Here is a 16,451-nt window from a genome sequence, read left to right as displayed (position 1 = left end):
TACACGTGCTAAATCAATCAAGGGGACAAGCTTCTACAACTCCACTTGCCCTTGTCTCCACGTAATGTTGTTTTCCACCAGCTATCAAAGGAGCATTCGGCCAACACACTCCACCAAACAATCTGACCGAAATTCATGCACTAATTTGAGTTCAAAACACGTTTGGATTGTTTGAGAAAGAGTGCCACATCAACAAAGCACTACTCAGCCCATCATGTTGGAACATTCGGCCAAAACCATACTTCACCAACATTGACCAATTCTTGCATGAAATTCTGCTCAAATTAGGGGCCACGCCAATGGCCACCATGAGGACATTCGGCCATGAAAAGTATAGAACACGTCCATGTTTCATTTGTATTTCTAATCTTATAAATAGCTTCATTTTGCATTGTAAAAAAAGGATATAGACTTTGTTTGAATGAAATTGTGAGAGTTTTCTCTAATCGAGTCCTTCGTGACTTTTATCGACTTATCAAGTAATTCGTTACTTGTGGCGTCATTCCTTTCACCTTGATACTTATGGTTCCTATCTTTATAGATAGCGGGTCAAAGTCCGATTTACCATCCCTTATCGAAGCAATATAAATTTGGGTCGTTGTTCTTTAACATCGGTTCTTCTTTGAGTCTTCTTTAAGATACTATCGTTTCACCATCCCATAATTCGTTATCCATATTATTACCAAATCCGAGTCTTCCGCTACTATCTCTTAAACCGACCATTTACCATCACATTTACCACCGTAAACTATCCATTTGTTACCATTATCTTATGCAGGTTGTTTCGCTTCCTTCCTAGATCCACAATCGATCGTCGAGGTCCGATCGTGATCGCGTCATTTGGTATCAGAGCTAGTTGGAAGAAGCACCGTACATCAAGCGAGATTATCGTATCTTGTGGTAATCAGATCTTTTGGTGGAAGAAGCAACATACAACGAAAATAAAAAAAAAATACAAAAAGAAGTTCAAGAAAGTTGCAAGTGAAAAAAAATCGAAAATCAGCAAAAGAAAGAAAAGTCGAAGCATTTATCAACAAGTTTATCACCGAGCCATTCAAAGAAAGCCTTTGATTGATTGTGGTGATAGAAAGGTTGTGAAGTAACGTGTGTAAGTAACATTTTTTTTTCTTTCTATTTCTAAGACACCTTTGTATATTTTTGTTTTCCATTCCTACTAACCTTTTTTGTAGCCGACGCACATCGAGTAAAATCTACTTGATACGGTTTTGAGTAAAGTCATTTTAGGACTTGACATAAAGAGAATTGAGCGGTAAAAGGCAAGAGTGAACACCAAGGGTAAAAGCCATCCCGAGTTAAACACGAGTGTTGAGCGACATTCAAGTTTTCTTTGGAGTGAATTGGTGAGATTCTTTTTATGTTACTAACAGTTATTTTGATTATTTTTATTAATCTTTTTCTTTTCATTATGTCTCGAAAGTACACAAGATCAAATGATTATACAGTAGATGACGAACGAGATTTTTTATCAAATTCTCAATTTCAAGATTTCAGTCGAGAATTGAGGAGTTTGCTCAAAGAAAGTCTCAACCCAATCATAAAGACGATGGATCGTATAATCGAAAAACGTTCTTGTTCACAAACACCTCCGCCGAAGATCAGGGGCCAAATCAAGAGGAGAGACGACACTCGACCCGTTCCTACATCCAATTGGAACGAAAGATCTTACGAAGAGGATTCCAATTTCCGAAGCAATGTCAAAAGTTCAACGAGAAGAGAGCCAAGAAATTTTGCATGTTTTAATCCAGAAAGTCTAGCTCGTCTTCAAGAGTGTGTTGACAATTTCGTCAAAGAAACACAATTGCAAGAACAACTACAAAAAGAAAGTGTTTGCAAAAATAAAGAAGTGAAAGTTGAAAACGACATTGAGAGCAATGAAAATAAGAAAATCGATGTGAGAAATGTTGGAGTCGAAAATGAGAATGAGAGTGAAAATGAAGAATTTGAAAAAGAAATTGTTTGTGCAAAGGAGAAAGAGTGTAAAATTTCAATTTGCACTAACAACCTTAACCATTCTTCTTCTATTTTTGGATCTTCATTGTTGCAGGAGGACAAGACGAGTACTTCCAGAAACATGATAAACACATCGCCAACCCTATTGATGATCGAGCATCGTCCATGCTCTAGCAATGTTTCAAAGAAGGACTTAATGAAAATTTCTATTCCCAAGGAACTGGTACCCAATGATATCATCAAGTATCATCCAAGGTTTAATCTTTCTAACTCTTTTGTTATTGATTTACCTACTAACTTTTATTTACTATTTGGAGGGACGATACAAAAACGTGGAATTGATGTATTGAGTTGCGAGGATAAGTATCTTTGCAATCTTGATAAGAAATTGCCACTCTACAATTTGCAAAAAAATGATTTGAAGGAAAAGCTATCCCACCATCCTCATGATGATTCAAGGAAATATGAAGTTACCAAATATGAAGTCAAGAGGTTGACCATTGGAGAAAGGTATGAGGATTCCATCCATCCTACATCAAGAAGGTCTTCAATGAGAAATCATTTCGATTTGAGGACAAATCGCCAAAAAGAAAGGGAGGATGATGTGAGCACGTTTAGGGCCGGTTTTCTCCATGACGAAAACCCCTCAAGGACGTTCTACCTTATTAACTCTAAGGGAGTAATTCCTTACTTTATTACTTATTTACTTATTTATGCATTACATTGCATATTAGTAATTAAGTTGTTTAGTATGTTAGAGTAGCTTTGCATATCATGTTTCACATTTTCGTTCAATCATCATTCATGTCAAGCATATTATTGTATCATATTAGTTTTGCATTTCATCTTAGTATTTAAGATGTTCACGTGTTATGTAACATGTTTCCATAAACAGCATACTTGTAGCTAATTTGCATTCAACTTAGTTCCTAGGTTATTCAACTAAGTTCACGTGTTGTTCACATATCATTGTGCAATTCATTTGCATTCATATTTAATTATTTGTTAGCTCATTAATATTTGTCATCTTAGCATTCATGCATATGTGTTTGTTCATGAGAAATAAAATTAATTATTCATGTTTTCACGTTTCAGCATATCACTTGTGTAACTTATTTTAACGTGTTATTCTGCATTTATGTTTCATTTGCCGTGCATTTGCAATCATCCTTGCATATTTTAGTAATCATACATATTAAACATTTAGCTCATTTATAAAATAAGTTCACGTGCTCTTTAATGCAAACAAAGGCTCACAAGACACAAGACACACATGGCAGCAAGTTTTATCACTTATAATATCACGTTAATATTAGTTTATTTGCACTTGTAGGGAACACAAAGCTCATGCTCCATACTGGGCGGTTTTTGAGGAGGTTATTTAACATATTTTCATGGTACAAAACGGCAACAAGGCTATTAAAATATAGCACAAGTTGGAGCAGCGTATTGAAGCTCTTATCCAGCTCACTCTACGGCAATTAAGGATATGTGGGAGACAACATGTGATGGGCAGCACTTGTTCTTGTTATAACAACACTATACATTAAAATAACTTGTTATTTTAATCATATAGGAACACCAAGTGATCAGCCCATGCTGGACGGTTTTTAAGGGATTCTTTGAACACAAATCCAGCACATAACACGACCATGTGGGTTGATAAAGAATGGAGAACGTTTTGGAAGCTTATGGAGCATTTAAAATGTGCCCATGAAGCTCGGTTTAATGGAGTTTTGTCTTGATCTCTTCCAGCTCACAAGTCACGCAAATTCTGGGCAGAATAAGAGGGGAGTTCGGCTGGAAAGTGCAACCCACTTGTTCTTATCATATGTCCACTTATTTGAGCAAAAGAAGACAAATCACACGTGAAACTTGCTGGAGAACTTCATTCATACAATTGCAATTGAAGACAACCCACGTGCTCTTCATTGGATATGAAACACGCCATTTGCTGATCTGTCCAAACAGCCCATGTGATTACACAATTGTTTGTCTCCACTAGCTAACAATTGAGGAGTTACACGTGCTAAATCAATCAAGGGGACAAGCTTCTACAACTCCACTTGCCCTTGTCTCCACGTAATGTTGTTTTCCACCAGCTATCAAAGGAGCATTCGGCCAACACACTCCACCAAACAATCTGACCGAAATTCATGCACTAATTTGAGTTCAAAACACGTTTGGATTGTTTGAGAAAGAGTGCCACATCAACAAAGCACTACTCAGCCCATCATGTTGGAACATTCGGCCAAAACCATACTTCACCAACATTGACCAATTCTTGCATGAAATTCTGCTCAAATTAGGGGCCACGCCAATGGCCACCATGAGGACATTCGGCCATGAAAAGTATAGAACACGTCCATGTTTCATTTGTATTTCTAATCTTATAAATAGCTTCATTTTGCATTGTAAAAAAAGGATATAGACTTTGTTTGAATGAAATTGTGAGAGTTTTCTCTAATCGAGTCCTTCGTGACTTTTATCGACTTATCAAGTAATTCGTTACTTGTGGCGTCATTCCTTTCACCTTGATACTTATGGTTCCTATCTTTATAGATAGCGGGTCAAAGTCCGATTTACCATCCCTTATCGAAGCAATATAAATTTGGGTCGTTGTTCTTTAACATCGGTTCTTCTTTGAGTCTTCTTTAAGATACTATCGTTTCACCATCCCATAATTCGTTATCCATATTATTACCAAATCCGAGTCTTCCGCTACTATCTCTTAAACCGACCATTTACCATCACATTTACCACCGTAAACTATCCATTTGTTACCATTATCTTATGCAGGTTGTTTCGCTTCCTTCCTAGATCCACAATCGATCGTCGAGGTCCGATCGTGATCGCGTCAAAAGATGTGAACTATAGGTTATAATAATAATTCATGCATCATATGATAATGAATGAATATTATTATTACAACTATAGATTATATGCATGAATATCAATCAATGATGCACACCATAGGACATAATGAATGAATGCACATGTTATGATAACTCAAGCATAGTCTAATATGAAAATGTATGCTCATAATAATATAAAGTGCATAAATGAGTAAATATAATATAAAGTAAGGTAGAACTCCCTTATGTTGAGCTTGATGGAATTCAATGATGTGAGTATGTCATGCAAAAAGTTGGTGCTAGATAAGATCACATCATCCTCCCCTTCTTTTGGGCGATTTGTCCTCAAATCGAAAGGTGACTTCTCCAAATTGTTCGCCCATTCATCGGTCATCTTTATGAAATGATCTTTATCAAAAATAACATCCCTTGAATAAGTTCCTTGAATGTCCATGACCTGAAAAATGAAAGGAATCTCATAAGTAAGAGAATGATTAATGATAAATAAGTGAAAGAAGTACTCCCTGTCTATGTTTTCTAGATGGTCAAGAGTCATGTCTTTTGAAGACATATTGTCTTTAATGATCATATCTCTTGGTACCCCAAAAGACATATTGTTTGGTTCTTCAAAAGTCATGTCCACTGAATGAAAAGTTATAGCTTTTGGCACTTGAAAAGATAATTCTCTTAAGCTTCCATGGATCATGCCTCTTGGTTCCTCCATATGACAAGTTGTGTCCTTTGAATCATCCTTCACGCTTGATGCATCAACGTTGGGTAGGATAATCCCATGTATATGAATTGATTTCCTGCAAATTAAATCAAAGTTAGAATATGAGAAATTATAAACAAATTGAATGGAAATATCAAACTAAGGTGGATGTTTAATGGGAGTTTGTTGCTTAATGATGGAGAACTCCATTGGTTGTTGAAATCCCTTCAATATGTGCAGTGTATTCGGAATGTCAACGGCTACTACTCTTGGCATTTCAAGTGACACTTCCTTTGAAATATCAAGAGACATATTTTGTAGATCACCAAAAGTCACATCTTTTAGTCCTCCAAAAGCCATGAGTCTTGATTTATCTCCTTGAAAAGATATGTCCCTTGAATGGTCCTGCAAAACAAAAGGAATGATAGGAGAAGAAAGGTTAGATAAAATTTGTTCTTCACTCTACTCTTTTTCTCCAAATTCATTCTTCTCATTTTCAACTCCAACATTTTCTACATCCATTCTCTTTTGTTCAACTTCAAAAAGCTTTTCTTCATTTGAATCTTCCTCCAAATGTTCTCCTTCAGTTGCATTGTTTTTAAGTTGCCTTTTCATTGCTTCAATTCTCATTTTCAAAAGAGTTTGATCTTCACTCACTCGGCTAGGAGATAATGGAGTCAAAATGAATTTTCTTTCATTATGGATGATTGAGTACCGATTTGTTAATCCATCATGGACAGCCCATTTTTCAAATTGCCATGGCCTCCCCCAAAGTAAATGACTCATACTCATAGGCACCCTATCACATAGAATCTCGTCTTTGTATCTTCCGATTGAGAATGGCACAAGTACTTGTTCAGTGACCTTCATCTCTTCCTCGTTGTTCAACCATTGCAATTCATATGGGCTGGAATGTTTAATCGTTGCAAGCCCCAATTTGTTCACCATGTATGTACTTGCAATGTTTGTACAACTTCCTCTATCAATAGCTACAAGACACACTTTACCATTTACATGGCAACGAGTGTGAAATGTGTTTGTTCTTTGCTGTTCGTTCTCCAATGTTTGGAATGATGAAAGATCATAAGACATTGTTAGTAGAAAGAGAGAAAAAATTAAAACCTTACCAGCACGCTCTCAAAGCCTCACAATCTTCACTCCAAAGAAAATTAAGAGATCACTCCACTCAACACTCTTGTTTAATCTCGGGAATATATTTTGGCTTTTAACAATTCCCCTTCTGATCTCACTCTCTCAATAGCCTTTTTCCACTCAAATTTCTCTTGCTAAGTCCTTTGAGGAACTTACTCAAGATTATAACAAGTTAATTCCTTCCTTGTGTGCGTCTGCTACAAATAGGTTAGGGTAGAAAGAATAGAAGAAATGGAAAGGTAGAAGAAAGGAATTAAAGGTATTAAAAGAAAGAAATGGTTGAAGACAAGAAAAATGAAATGATAGAAAAAAAGGAAGAGGTGACTTACAATTCAAGAAACAACACTTACTGCAACCTTTCTCAAGAAACAATAAGGTTATCTTCTCTTAGTGTAGATAAGCCTCTTTGATGTACTTTGCAATGGTAGAACACTTTCCTTGCTTTCTCTTTTCGAACTTCTTTTTCTTTTCTTTTTTTCTGAATTTGTTTCTTCTTTTTGTCTTTTCTTTTCTTTTTGCACTCTAATTCTGATGAAGGAGTCTTTTCTCTTTTGAATTTCTTTTTTGCTTTGCACACCAATGACACTTTTATTGTCAATCCGACTATGCTCTGATACCACTTGATGTAAGGCGAATCTACACGCTTTGATGGAAGAGAGTAGATAGCCTTATTGTGTCCCGATCTAGGATTGGCAAGTACTGATGTCCTTGAATTTATAAGTTTGGGCTGCAAAATAAGATAAGAAATATGATTAATAATGGACTTAATAAAGTGAATAATAATAATATAAGTAATTAAAATAAATAATAAGAATGAAATGAAATAAAGAAAGGATAGAGATGGCTATGGAATTGATGGAAGAGAAGGATGATGGTGATGATGAAATGGCAATGGTGGCGATGTTGTATCTCAAACATGCCAAAGAGGAAACTATGCTATGAAGCACAATCCCGGTCTTCACAAACTAGCTTGAGGGGTGGTGATAGTGTCTTTAACCACTAGATATCAATCTAGGAATTTTTGAATCAAAATGGAAGGAATGATGCCACAAGTATAGAAACTATACTTGTTTAATCGATAAAGTTCACAAAGAACTTTGAAGAGAAATAACTCACAAGAGTATATTTTATATAAGAGATGTGATGATTACAAATGAAATGCACTTGCCTATTTATAGTTTTTCAAAGGGTTTAGGCCGAATAGACACATGATGGTTCGGCCAAGTTTGAAACCCTTTCGAAAATACATGATTTTTGATGAAAATACATGATTTTTGATGAAAATACATGATTTTAATGAAGATACATGCTCTTGGCCGAATGGTTATGTGTTGGTTCGGCCCTAAGGATGATTTGAATGCATTTGGAAGTTATTTGGGCGCCAAAATGAAGAGGAAAGAGTCTTTGGCCGAATAGGAAGCATCCCTTGGTGTTTTAGCGTCAATTTGATGTCACATGGAGTGCACATGCTTGAATGATGCACATGGCAGCCTACTTGAACGCACATGGATCTTCTTGCAAGGCTTTGGTGAGGTTGCAACCAAAGGATGATGTCTTGAAGTCCTTGGAATGAAGATAGGTAGCAACTAGGCGTGACATAGCTCCCAACGTGCATCTAGGTGTCATGGTCTTCAATGGGAATCAACTTGCCATGAAAAGTCACATTTGTGGAAGGTAACCTTTCATCATTTGAGCCACTTTCCATGTGTTTGAGTTGAAGATGAGCTGGCCATAGATGAATTACATGAAGATGAGTCATACGACAACTCCTTGTGAAAATGCACCTCTTGGAATGGCAACTATTCGCGAAAAGGTTCGAATCCACAAAAATTAACATAGACCATATTTGAAGTACTCTGTTTGGTGGTGATGATGGTGCAACTCTCCAGCTAAAATGAGACATCTAGCTAGCTCAAAAGTCCAGCTCAAGTCAGCTATGAGCTCGGGGGTCAGCTGGAAACTTTGTCCCAAAATGTTCTTGAGATGTCCCGGAGTTGTCCTAGTTAAGTTTCCATAGCTCTTGGACTCTAATGCTAGCTTTAAGTCAGCTCCCATCATGTGGCCGAACATGCATCTACAAAAGAGAGCATAATATCGGCTAAGTATAAGAATTATTATAAAGTAATAAAAATGTGCATATTATAAAGATGTGAACTATAGGTTATAATAATAATTCATGCATCATATGATAATGAATGAATATTATTATTACAACTATAGATTATATGCATGAATATCAATCAATGATGCAAACCATAGGACATAATGAATGAATGCACATGTTATGATAACTCAAGCATAATCTAATATGAAAATGTATGCTCATAATAATATAAAGTGCATAAATGAGTAAATATAATATAAAGTAAGGTAGAACTCCCTTATGTTGAGCTTGATGGAATTTCAATGATGTGAGTATGTCATGCAAAAAGTTGGTGCTAGATAGGATCACATCATCCTCCCCTTCTTTTGGGCGATTTGTCCTCAAATCGAAAGGTGACTTCTCCAAATCGTTCGTCCATTCATCGATCATCTTTATGAAATGATCTTTATCAAAAATCACATCCCTTGAATAAGTTCCTTGAATGTCCATGACCTAAAAAATGAAAGGAATCTCATAAGTAAGAGAATGATTAATGATAAATAAGTGAAAGAAGTACTCCCTGTCTATGTTTGCTGGATGGTCAAGAGTCATGTCTTTTGAAGACATATTGTCTTTAATGATCATAGCTCTTGGTAACCCAAAAGACATATTGTTTGGTTCTTCAAAAGTCATGTCCACTGAATGAAAAGTTATAGCTTTTGGCAATTGAAAAAATAATTCTCTTAAGCTTCCATGGATCATGCCTCTTGGTTCCTCCATATGACAAGTTGTGTCCTTTGAATCATCCTTCACGCTTGATGCATCAACGTTGGGTAGGATAATCCCATGTATATGAATGATTTCCTGCAAATTAAATCAAAGTTAGAATATGAGAAATTATAAACAAAATGAATGGAAATATCAAACCAAGGTGGATGTTTAATGGGAGTTGGTTGCTTAATGATGGAGAAATCCATTGGTTGTTGAAATCCCTTCAATATGTGCAGTGTATTCGGAATGTCAACGGCTACTACTCTTGGCATTTCAAGTGACACTTCCTTTGAAATATCAAGAGAAATATTTTGTGGATCACCAAAAGTCACATCTTTTAGTCCTCCAAAAGCCATGATTCTTAATTTATCTCCTTGAAAAGATATGTCCCTTGAATGGTCCTGCAAAACAAAAGGAATGATAGGAGAAGAAAGGTTAGATAAAATTTGTTCTTCACTCTCCTCTTTTTCTCCAAATTCATTCTTCTCATTTTCAACTCCAACATTTTCTACATCCATTCTCTTTTGTTCAACTTCAAAAAGCTTTTCTTCATTTGAATCTTCCTCCAAATGTTCTCCTTCAGTTGCATTGTTTTTAAGTTGCCTTTTCATTACTTCAATTCTCATTTTCAAATGAGTTTGATCTTCACTCACTCGGCTAGGAGATAATGGAGTCAAAATGAATTTTCTTTCATCATGGATGATTGAGTACCGATTTGTGAATCCATCATGGATAGCCCATTTGTCAAATTGCCATGGCCCACCCCAAAGTAAATGACTCATACTCATAGGCACCACATCACATAGAATCTCATCTTTGTATCTTCCGATTGAGAATGGCACAAGTACTTGTTCAGTGACCTTCATCTCTTCCTCGTTCTTTAACCATTGCAATTCATATGGGCTGGAATGTTTAATCGTTGCAAGCCCCAATTTGTTCACCATGTATGTCCTTGTAATGTTTGTACAACTTCCTCTGTCAATAGCTACAAGACACACTTTACCATTTACATGGCAACGAGTGTGAAATGTGTTTGTTCTTTGCTGTTCGTTCTCCAATGTTTGGAATGATGAAAGATCATAAGACATTGTTAGTAGAAAGAGAGAAAAAATTAAAACCTTACCAGCACGCTCTCAAAGCCTCACAATCTTCACTCCAAAGAAAATTAAGAGATCACTCCACTAACACTCGTGTTTAATCTCGGGAATATATTTTGGCTTTTAACAATTCCCCTTCTGATCTCACTCTCTCAATAGCCTTTTTCCACTCAAATTTCTCTTGCTAAGTCCTTTGAGGAACTTACTCAAGATTATAACAAGTTAATTCCTTTCTTGTATGCGTCGGCTACAAATAGGTTAGGGTAGAAAGAATAGAAGAAATGGAAAGGTAGAAGAAAGGATTTAAAGGTATTAAAAGAAAGAAATGGTTGAAGACAAAGGAAAATGAAAGGATAGAAAAAAAGGAAGAAGTGACTTACAATTCAAGAAACAACACTTACTGCAACTTTTCTCAAGAAACAATAAGGTTATCTTCTCTTAGTGTAGATAAGCCTCTTTGATGTACTTTGCAATGGTAGAGCACTTTCCTTGCTTTCTCTTTTCGAACTTCTTTTTCTTTTCTTTTCTTTTTGCACTTCAATTCTGATGAAGGAGTCTTTTCTCTTTTGAATTTCTTTTTTTTCTTTGCACACTAATGTCACTTTTGTTGTCAATCTGACTATGCTCTGATACCACTTGATGTAAGGCGAATCTACACGGTTTGATGGAAGAGAGTAGATAACCTTATTGTGTCCCGATCTAGTATTGGCAAGTACTGATGTCCTTGAATTTATAAGTTTGGGCTGCAAAATTAGATAAGAAATATGATTAATAATGGACTTAATAAAGTGAATAATAATAATATAAGTAATGAAAATAAATAATAAGAATGAAATGAAATAAAGAAAGGATATAGATGGCTGCGGAATTGATGGAAGAGAAGGATGATGGTGATGATGAAATGATAATGGTGGTGATGTTGTATCTTAAACACGCCAAAGAGGAAACTATGTTATGAAGCACAATCCCGGTCTTCACAAACTTGCTTGAGGGGTGGTGATAGTATCTTCAACCCACTAGATATCAATCTAGGAATTTAGGAATCAAAATGGAAAGAATGACGCCACAAGTATAGAAACTATATTTGTTTAATCGATAAAGTTCACGAAGAACTTTGAAGAGAAATAACTCACAAGAGTATATTTTATATAAGAGATAAGATGATTACAAATAAAATGCAGTAGCCTATTTATAGTTTTTCAAAGGGTTTAGGCCGAATAGACACATGATGGTTCGGCCAAGTTTGAAACCCCTTTGAAAATACATGATTTTTGATGAAAATACATGATTTTAATGAAGATACATGCTCTTGGCCGAATGGGTTTGGCCCTAAGGATGATTTGAATGCATTTGGAAGTTATTTGGGTGCCAAAATGAAGAGGAATGAGTCTTTGGCCGAATAGGAAGCATCCTTTGGTGTTTTGGCGCCAATTTGATATCACATGGAGTGAACATGCTTGAATGATGCACATGGCAGCCTACTTGAATGCACATGGGTCTTCTTACAAGGCTTTGGTGAGGTTGCAACCATATGATGATGTCTTGAAGTCCATGGAATGAAGATAGGTAGCAACTAGGCGTGACGTAGCTCCCAACGTGCATCTAGGTGTCATGGTCTTCAATGGGCATCAACTTGTCATGAAAGGTCACATTTGTGGAAGGTAAACTTTCATCATTTGAGCCACTTTCCATGTGTTTGAGCTGAAGATGAGCTGGCCATAGATGAATTACATGAAGATGAGTCATAGGACAACTCCTTGTGAAAAGGCACCTCTTGGAATGGCAACTATTCACGAAAAGGTACGAATCCACAAAAATTGACATAGACCATATTTGAAGTACTTTTTATGATGGTGATGATGGTGCAACTCTCCAGCTGAAATGAAACATCTAGCTAGCTCAAAAGTCCAGCTCAAGTCAGCTATGAGCTCGGGGGTCAGCTGGAAACTTTGTCCCAAAATGTTTTTGAGCTGTCCCGGAGTTTCCTAGTTAAGTTTCCATAGCTCTTGGACTCTAATGTTAGCTTTAAGTCAACTCCGATCATGTGGCTGAACATGCATCTACAAAAGAGAGCATAATATCAGCTAAGTATATGAATTATTATAAAGTAATAAGAATGTTCATATTATAAAGATGTGAACTATAGGTTATAATAATAATTCATGCATCATATGATAATGAATGAATATTATTATTACAACTATAGATTATATGCATGAATATCAATCAATGATGCAAACCATAGGACATGATGAATGAATGCACATGTTATGATAATTCAAGCATAGTCTAATATGAAAATGTATGCTCATAATAATATATAGTGCATAAATGAGTAAATATAATATAAAGTAAGGTAGAACTCCCTTATGTTGAGCTTGATGGAATTTCAATGATGTGAGTATGTCATGCAAAAAGTTGGTGCTAGATAGGATCACATCGCTCACATTCACATAACAACATGTTTTTCATTTAATTGTAATTATCACTCATGTGCACTCATTTGAGTTTTAAGATTTAAATATTTTTAGTTATTATATAATGCATTCATGGCTCAATATGGAACACACATGCACGACAGCAAGGTGAGTGAATCATTCTAGCACATTTCATTTAATTACTTGTTTATCATCTTCTTTGCACATATAGGCACGTCAAAACAACCTGGTATACGTGTTGGAGCATTATAAAAAAGCACTAATCAGTAGAGCATGGGGCATGATGATATCAATCTGTTCAAGTATTTTTGGAGGCTAACGCACATGCTGGACAGTTTTTGAGCACTTGGAAAACACACAGCTCACAAAACATGGAAACAAAGTTTATGGGAACATGGTACACGTATATAACAGCTTGGATAAGCATTATAAAGACATGTCCACTTCTTTACAGCATGAAACACGTTGGGAGACATAAAACAGCAAGTGGAGAACACAAAACAGCTTTTCTAGATTCTCTAGAACACTTAAACTACTGCACATGGCCAGCACATATTCTGTACACAAGCAATCACTACCAGATTTTCTAAGGACACCCATGTGAAGCCATATGGCCAGCAAATCACGTGAAGGAGTGTAACTCACCATTTGTAACAAAACATCACCCATGTGCGTGATTTGGAACAAAACAGCACCCATGTACGTGCCAGCACACCATGTGCAACTTGTGTGATTCCACTTAAGCATCAACTTGAAGAAGAATAAGTGCATTTCGGTCATGATACATGCCTCCTACATTTCTACCGAAACAGCACCTAATATTTCATATTAATTATGTGTTAAATCATGTCTTTAGGAAGGAGCAAGGCTGGCACATTACAAGCTGTTATCAATCAGCCAAAACACTTTCAAACCTTTAAATAAGCTTTGTTATTTCATTTTTAATCAGAATTTTATGAATTAAAACATTGTGAGGTTTTCTCTCAAATTGGTTCTTCTTAGAACTATTTTCTTGACATTTCAAGTCTGATCTTATTGTGTTAAGTTTTGATACTTCGGGTTCTTAGATTACTATCTAACGGGTCCAAGTCCTTGAACATTGAACGTATAAGGTTCGGGTTTATACTCTTTAGTATAAGTTCTTCCTTGTTCCTTGTTGTTATCTAAATTTCCAGATTTGTATTTCACTATTATTATTTTCACCAAGTATTTATCTTTCATTTTTTCCTTTCTAAAAATTTCAGCATCTTAATTCTTTATTTCTCTATCCTTTCTTCATCCTTTTCTTATACATTTCGTTCATCACCTTAATCATACAACCCCACCATCACCCTTATTTCCAAGTAAGTTTGTTGAAGAGGAATTGTTTACTTCGTTCTAGATCCGGTACAATCGAAGAGGTCCTCAATCGATGGGCTGACTCGTATCATATGGTAATCAGAGCAAAGGTGAACCAAGTAAGAAATTCATCTTGAAAAAAAAAGAATTCCGGAAATTAAAAAAAAGAAAAGAAAATTCTGGTCTTGAGATGAAGAGAAATGCTATGATGTTTGTTCTTAAATATTGAAATTCTTTGAGCTTTGATTCAATCTAAATGCAGCATCTTTGATTGTATTGGTGACTATCTCGTTGTAAGCATTTCTTTGTAGTAAGTATACTAATTACTTTCATCTTCCTTTCTTTGTTTTCCTTTGAATTTTTGGCCTTCCTTTCATTATTTTCCAGTTTCTTTTAATCTTTGTTGTTTCCTATAGCCGACAAACTTGACAGATTTTTGAAAGATCGAATTTAGTTCGTAAAAGAACTGACTACGAAGGAACGAGTGGAAAAAGGCACATTTAGTGTGTGAGATCAGAAAGGGAGATAGAAAAGAGCCATTAAAAGTTTCTCCCGAGTGAAACACGAGTGTTGAGTGATTGAGTGTCAATTCTGATTTCTTTGGAGCGAAATTGTGAGAATCTTTGTGTGTATATTGTAAGGTCTTATATACATTAATTATTTTCTTTGTGTGTTGTTCTGTTTTAATTGATTAATATGGCAGGTTCTAGTGATAACCATCCGGGTGACCAACCACCAAATTTGCAAATGCAAGCCATTACACGTGAGATACAAAGGATGATAAGGGCTGAACTTGAGCCTCTACATTCTAGAATGGATAAGATTGAAGGTGATGTGATCCTACCGACCACCAAGTTCAAACAAAACATGCTCACAACTTTGAAGTTCTTCCAAGATGATTCTAAGGGAGTCTTGCCTTATTTTATTATTTATTTACTTATTTATGCATTACATGTCATGTGAATATGTTTATCTTATTCTTAATTATGCTTGAATGTTATATGCTGTCATTTATATGTATAATATATGATATTCATGCATGACTTATTGATTCACATCTTTATATAACTCATTCAAAGCATATACATTCATAGTTAGCTCATTTGCATTATTAACATATGTGGAAGCATGAATTCATAATTATCATAGCTTAATTCCTATCTAATTATTTGTTTACATACTTTGTCTAGGGTCATTGGATGCTAAGAAGACTAAAGGCAATTGAAGAGTTGGTTGGACAGTTCACGTCAGCCAGATTGATCTACATTTTTGAACATGTTCCAAGCATCTTTGGGTGATTAATTCTCTTAACATTTAATCCCCTATCTCGTAGCTTTCCAACGCATTTTGAATCACATCAATCCGATATCGGGAGCTTGAGATATGCCTAGATTACTGAAGACAGTGCAGGCTGGAAATTAATACGGGATTTGCAACCATTCATCTCCTTCAAAGGACTTATGCATGGGAGGAATTAATGAAGACATGCATGGACGAGAAAAGAATATTAAAATGAATCAGAACATTTATGAGGAGGTGCAAGGATTCATTCAAAGGCTTTTAAATTCATCCATTCATGCAAGAAGACAAATAGTCATGTTCACACAAGAGGGAAGAATTTCAGCCAAGATACATTCATGAACATTCATCCATAGAAGACAAATCAACAAGTTCACACAAGGTGGGATGAATTCGGCCAAAGGATGTATTCCATTAAAATATGAACATCCATTCATCAAAATTCATTCACCTAAGCCATGCTTTGTATCTACTTAAAGTATGAACACTCATCAATGAAGGTTCACTCAGTAAATATTTTGTATTCACACCATGCACTCTTAGGCCTATAAATAGATTTCCATTCATTTGTAAAAGAAACCAATTCACTTTGTTTAATCAAATATTTGTGAGAGTTTCTCTCTTTAGTTCTTAAGTGAACTTTATCGACTTATCAAGCTTATGCTTGTGGCATCACCCCTATCTATGTCACCCTGATACTTCTGGTTCCTATCTCTTTATAGATAGTGGGTCAAA

General features: G+C 35.7%; 1 protein-coding gene across 1 annotated transcript; it reads left to right on the top strand.

Moving 5' to 3' along the window:
• Positions 1 to 1,282: 1,282 nt before the first annotated feature.
• Positions 1,283 to 3,504, top strand: LOC120208618. The gene is made up of 2 exons (XM_039207846.1): positions 1,283 to 2,650; positions 3,305 to 3,504. Exons 1-2 carry the CDS (start codon positions 1,376 to 1,378, stop codon positions 3,341 to 3,343), a joined length of 1,314 nt encoding a protein of 437 aa, XP_039063777.1. The 5' UTR covers positions 1,283 to 1,375; the 3' UTR covers positions 3,344 to 3,504.
• The last annotated feature ends 12,947 nt before the right edge of the window (positions 3,505 to 16,451 follow it).

The sequence above is a fragment of the Hibiscus syriacus genome, unplaced genomic scaffold (genome assembly GCF_006381635.1).
Source record: "Hibiscus syriacus cultivar Baekdansim isolate YM2019G1 unplaced genomic scaffold, ASM638163v2 tig00016725_pilon, whole genome shotgun sequence".
Classification (NCBI taxonomy): domain Eukaryota; kingdom Viridiplantae; phylum Streptophyta; class Magnoliopsida; order Malvales; family Malvaceae; genus Hibiscus; species Hibiscus syriacus.
Note: the sequence above shows the minus strand (reverse complement) of the source record. Positions and strands in the feature narration are given on the sequence as shown.

Bases quoted from the DNA above. Each gene is read 5' to 3' on its own strand.
- LOC120208618 (XM_039207846.1), top strand. From the start codon at position 1,376: ATGTTACTAACAGTTATTTTGATTATTTTTATTAATCTTTTTCTTTTC. The intron at 2,651-3,304 runs GTAATTCCTTAC...TTGCACTTGTAG, and splicing joins ACCTTATTAACTCTAAGGGA to GGAACACAAAGCTCATGCTC.